The sequence below is a fragment of the Solenopsis invicta genome, chromosome 5, assembly GCF_016802725.1.
Source record: "Solenopsis invicta isolate M01_SB chromosome 5, UNIL_Sinv_3.0, whole genome shotgun sequence".
Lineage (NCBI taxonomy): Eukaryota > Metazoa > Arthropoda > Insecta > Hymenoptera > Formicidae > Solenopsis > Solenopsis invicta.
Genome location: NC_052668.1, coordinates 11,074,030 through 11,079,501, shown reverse-complemented (window position 1 = coordinate 11,079,501; position 5,472 = coordinate 11,074,030). Strand labels below are relative to the sequence as shown.

The 5,472-nt window shown below is 26.7% G+C and overlaps 1 protein-coding gene across 3 annotated transcripts; it reads left to right on the top strand.

Annotated features, from left to right (window-relative positions):
- On the top strand, nucleotides 1–2,257 carry LOC120356762 (52 kDa repressor of the inhibitor of the protein kinase-like). Of its 3 annotated transcripts, none has more exons than XM_039449771.1 (6): nucleotides 8–486; nucleotides 631–807; nucleotides 908–976; nucleotides 1,148–1,204; nucleotides 1,574–1,779; nucleotides 2,096–2,257. In XM_039449771.1, exons 1-6 carry the CDS (start codon nucleotides 389–391, stop codon nucleotides 2,143–2,145), a joined length of 657 nt encoding a protein of 218 aa, XP_039305705.1. In that variant the 5' UTR covers nucleotides 8–388; the 3' UTR covers nucleotides 2,146–2,257. The 3 variants fall into 3 exon arrangements, with proteins under 3 accessions (XP_039305704.1, XP_039305705.1, XP_039305706.1); XM_039449772.1 differs by having other exon boundaries at nucleotides 13–486; nucleotides 1,911–2,206; XM_039449770.1 differs by having other exon boundaries at nucleotides 1–486; nucleotides 1,574–2,206.
- The last annotated feature ends 3,215 nt before the right edge of the window (nucleotides 2,258–5,472 follow it).

Here is a 5,472-nt window from a genome sequence, read left to right as displayed (position 1 = left end):
ATCACATAACAGATTTTCTGTCGCATTTTCTCTTACTGTTTTTTTATAGCTCTTTCTGTCACACATTTAAATGCCATGTAGAATTCGGTTAGAATTGGCGGGAGCAGACGTTTAGCTGTACATCAGCTGTATAGAATCGAAGTGAAAAGCTGTGTAAAAAAAAATAGATAGTGAGAAGTGTTCAGTGCTCAGTGGTGTTCAGTGACTGAGTGGAAATTAATATTAACTGTCGAGGAGAATCTTTGTTCAGAGAATAGTTGATCTGTATAAATTTTAATTATAAGATTTATACAGATTTTCTATTCTCTTCTAGAAGCACCTTTAATCTTAGCTTTGTTGCAGGTGCAGCTTCTTGGAAGATACAGATAATAAAATATAAGGAAAGAGGATGTCAGCTTCTAAATCAAGTTTATGGTGTGTCGTAAAGGAGTGTAACAATACTACGGAGAAAAGACACTTCTTTTTATTTCCAAAGGAATATGATAGGTACTGTTTTGTTTTATAATTTTTTTTTAAACATATGCAATTCAGTATTATATTTATTTTATATTATATCTATCATCTATGTATCTATATATATATATTTTTTTTTAAATTTTTTATATTAATAATTTTCTGTAAAATTCATAGATGGTTGCAATGGATACATGCATGTGGAAGGTATGATTTAGAGGTAATGGGTCCCGAATACGCTCATCGCAACTATCGACTGTGCCACTTGCATTTTGAAGAAAAGTGGTACAAAATAGGCAAAAGTAGAGCCAATCTTCATCCTGATGCAATACCAACTATATTTTTTGGAACAAAGTAAATAATGCATTTTTAAAACATAGTTTCTAAATAATATATGTTTTTCTAATGAACAACAATTAATAATATATAAAATAATATTTTATAACTTTTATAGCAATACATCTGTAACATCAGAAAATGTTGGAAATATAGTTGAGGCTTGTCAAAAAGAAGAAACAAGCAGGTTTTTAAACTTTTACATATTCACAATATTTTTTTAAAGAGTTTTTGCTATCCGTTATTCAATATAATACTTTATAAATATATATTTTAGATAAATCAATAAAAATTTATTTATTTGGATAAAGTTATGTAAATAGGCGGTAATATTAAAAGTATATATTATATGTTTCAGCAATATCCAGTCAACAGAAATATTGCCCATGGATACCTATGCCGACATTGCTAAACCGTGAGTTCTTATTTATAATTACATAAATACATTTTAATTATAGTATTTGTAAAAATATAACATTTAGGGCATTTAATTATTATTTTAAAATATATATAATTTTTTCAAATTATATTTCTCACAATTTTATGTGTTATATTATAATTTCACTATATTTCTCTCTTACTATATTTTAAATAAAATAAAAACACACTTAAAAGTAATGATTGTATAACAAATTTCAGAATATATTTTAGTTATTTACTAGTTTACTTATATATGTATATCTAGTTATACTCAATCTCTTTAAATTCATTTTTTTATGTCTTCCCAGTTTTATATCTTAATTTTCAACGTTTTTACAAAATTATTCTGTTTCTGTTTGTGTAGGAGTACATCCAGCAATACTGATTTATCAACTGTGACAGAAAGTCCGAGGAAGAGGAAATTAAAAGACCGAAATTTAAAGTTAAAGGCAGAAAATAAAATGCTGCGAGAAAGAATTAGACGGCTTCAAAAGAAGATCGAAAAATTGAAAAATATAAGAAAAAATAAGGAAGATGTCAAGGAACATGAGAGTCTTCGTCAGTTAGGTTGTAAGTTACTACCTCCAAATGTGGCACAATTATTATCTGCACTGGGAGAGAAGATATAATCCACATATATTATATTCACGTTCATGTTTTATTAATGTTTATGATTTAATATTTATTGCTTTATTTTTTAGGATTAAGATGTTTTAAAACTGATTATGTATTTCTCGGGTGCGATGTGGTCTGCATTCTTTTCCTTTACTGTCACTATTTCTTTTTTATTACTGGTGCAACTGTGTGTGTAAGATAAGGTGCATTAGAATGTAAGATAAAATATTAATTTTTTTTATCTTTTTTTTTCTTTTTTTTACATAAATAGGTATTCCTGTTTCTTGTGCCAAGAATTATAATAGCTGCATTAATAAATAGAAAACTACAAGAAGAAGAAGAATTGTATAAATACTACTATTATATATAAAAAGTTTGAAATTGTGTATAACTTTCAAAATATAAATTTTTATTAGAAGTTAATTCATTTATAATTACATAATGTTAATATTAGGTTAATAAGAATTTTAATATAATGTTTGTTTTATAAATATTATTTTATAAATATTATTATAAATATTATTATAAGTCTTATTTTAATTGTTTCTATTATTCCCCGTATGATCTAAACATTTATAGAAAGATTTTACGTATCACTCTTAAATACACTTCGTATCAAATTTTTATAATCAGTAAAAAATCTATAAATTATGTATATGATTACAAAGTAAAGTTATTTAAGCCAAATGTGTATAAACAAACTTATTTTTACCTTTCTAATTTGTCCCATGTAAATTTCACCTTTCACTGAAAGAATGTGCTCTCTGATTTAAAGCTCTAAGACTCAACTTATGTAATTAAAAATATTACAAGTATTAGAACAACTTAAATTTCTTTATTTTATCATTATAAACTAGATCTAAATGTTTAATCATCAGAAAAATTCATTGTAATAAAGATAAAGCAATAACAGTTATGATTTAGATTCAGTTTTGCGAAAGCGAATTACCTCTAAGACTCAACTTGTGTACTTAAAAATATTACAAGCAATATAACAACTTAAATTTCTTTATGTTATCATTATAAACTAAGTCTAAATGTTTAATCACCAGAAATATTTATGAAAATAAAGATAAAGCAAAAACAGTTATGATTTAGATTAAAAGTTTAGAATCACCAAGATGTTTCGCTTTCATAAAACTGAATCAAAATCATTACTGTTGCTTCATCTTTATTATAATAAATATTTCCAGTAATTAAATATTTAGACCTAGTTTTTAATGATAAAATGAATAAATATAAGTTGTTCTAATATTTGTAATATTTTTAATTACACAAATTGAGTCTTAGAGGTATTTCGCTTTCGCAAAACTGAATTTAAATCATAAGTTATTGCTTTATCTTTATTATAATGAATATTCCTGGTGATTAAACATTTAGGCTTAGTTTATAATGATAAAATAAAGAATTATAAGTTGTTCTAGTGCTTGTAATATTTGTTTTTACACAAGTTGAGTTTTAAAGATAGTGTTTTCTCTTTATTTACACTCAACGTTTTTTTTAAATTTTACGCATTTTTTTACAGAAACTATATATATATATACACACACACACACACTTTCTTTTTTATCAATATTTGTTGAATTGTATATATATTTTTCCTTTGTTATATATATTTTCTTTATTTACATATTTTTTATTGTTTGAATAGTATATTGCGTGATTAACTACTTATTTATATCGTTTTTATTTAATTTATATCTTAAATATAACAATCAACTTGCAAATAATACGTTTGAAAAAGAGAGGGAAATGATAAAAGGATGACAAGGGAACAGCCGTTGTACTTGAAATGAAATACATATACATTTCAAGTTTAGTGAAAGCGAGATACAACATTTTAGTGCAGCACCAAAGAGCAGATCTATGATTGGTTACCTACTTAGCTCGCGCATGTGCAGTTCAATTTCGTACACGCTAAGATCAAAGGTGCCGACAGGGAGTTGCGCTACTGGATATACTGTGTTTTAACCCAGGTTTGTCGCCATTTGCCGGAATCGTCCAATTAGAACGAACGATTGTGAAAAACGCTCTTACTTTTGACGATGCGTGTATATATGATAGATATATTAAATTATCTCGATTGTACCAGCTTAATATATTATTCTTTAAATTCTTTGCCAAAATTAAGATAATTTAATAGAAAATTACTAATTAGTACGCGTATCAAGTGTTCGGTGTAAACTAGGCCATAGAGGCGACATTTTTTCGATGGTTTTTGGAATGTAGACTTGCTCATTAAGCAAGGCGAACGTAGTTGGTTCTTATTTGTGAATCCAGGAAAATTGCCTAGGGGGATCATGTGACTATTTCCGATCCTGTCCTATTTCTGTAAATCACTAAAATTCCCCACGCAGATGCTTTCAACCGAGGGGGAAACCGCTGACCAAAATTGTGTACACTACTGCCTAGTAATGCCCAATTTCTGGGCATTACTGCCAAAATTTTACGTAATTCCCAGTAATGCCCAGGTAATGCCCAGTAATGCCCAGTAATGCCCAGTAATTCCTAGTAATGCCTAGTAATGCCTAGTAATGCCTAGTAATGCCTAACCTAATTTTGTCAAAATCAGAGGTGGAGGGAGTATTCTTAACAATTACCTTCTGTTGATAATAAAATAGAAATGTAGTAAAATTGTAGTAAATTTAATTTAAAAACATTATTTACACATTGTTTAGTGTGTATTGTGTTACATTTTTATGATATATGTTTTGTTAAGTAATTAAAAAAGAATTATAGAAATTTATTTTTTTATAAAATATTTATTATGTATTTATGTTTACAATATAACATACATAAAATATTGCATAACAGAGAACTCTCTTTCTCGCTTTCTCTGTCTCTCTCTCTCTCTCTCTCTCTCTCTCTCTCTCTAGAGCGCGGATTTCTAACAAAGACACAAAATTTATATAAACCTATTTTATATAATTAATGATAAAATTAAACACAAAATTTATACCAACTTAATTTAATATTTATCAATAATTATTAAACAAATGTCATAAACTTTTGATATGTAACTAAAAAAAAAATCCTCCTTAATAGATATTACAAATAGAAGCAAATATATTATATACTTAGAGTTTGCAGATACATCATAAGTATATGTATATACAAAATATATATACTTATTTTCTTATCTCAAGGCTGCTCGCTATAAAACTCTTGATTGAGGGCATCAAAAATGGAAAAATCCCAATGTGGAAATTTCTACGGATTATATCGAAATAAATAGATACAGTCATAAAAGCATTTTTGCTGTTGATTGATCAAGTCATTTTACAACTGTTTATTGACTGTAAAAAAAAAACTAATAATTTTTAGAATATTTTGGAAGTATGTTTAATTAATTGCATAAGAGTAAAATTTTGTGTTATATCAATTTATTTTGATATAATCCACAGAAATTTTCAGTAAAATTTCATTGCTTCTAACATTATAATTTAAGTATTTCAAGACAAAAGTTCAGGAGCCTTTAATAAATAAAAAATTTAAAGTTCATAACGTCTCATTAATTTATACTTTTTATGTGTAGCTGCTAAATCAGAATGTTTTAACACAAAAGGCCCAGTTCCGACTAATTCAATTGGGCCGTAGAAAATATATTTCTTTTCAACTAACGCCACATCTTCATCGCGTGGCCAAACA

Excerpts from the sequence above, each read along its gene's own strand:
- LOC120356762 (XM_039449770.1), top strand. The coding sequence starts at position 389 with ATGTCAGCTTCTAAATCAAGTTTATGGTGTGTCGTAAAGGAGTGTAAC. Across the intron at positions 487-630 it reads TTTCCAAAGGAATATGATAG|ATGGTTGCAATGGATACATG; the intron begins GTACTGTTTTGT and ends TAAAATTCATAG. Across the intron at positions 977-1,147 it reads CAAAAAGAAGAAACAAGCAG|CAATATCCAGTCAACAGAAA; the intron begins GTTTTTAAACTT and ends TATATGTTTCAG.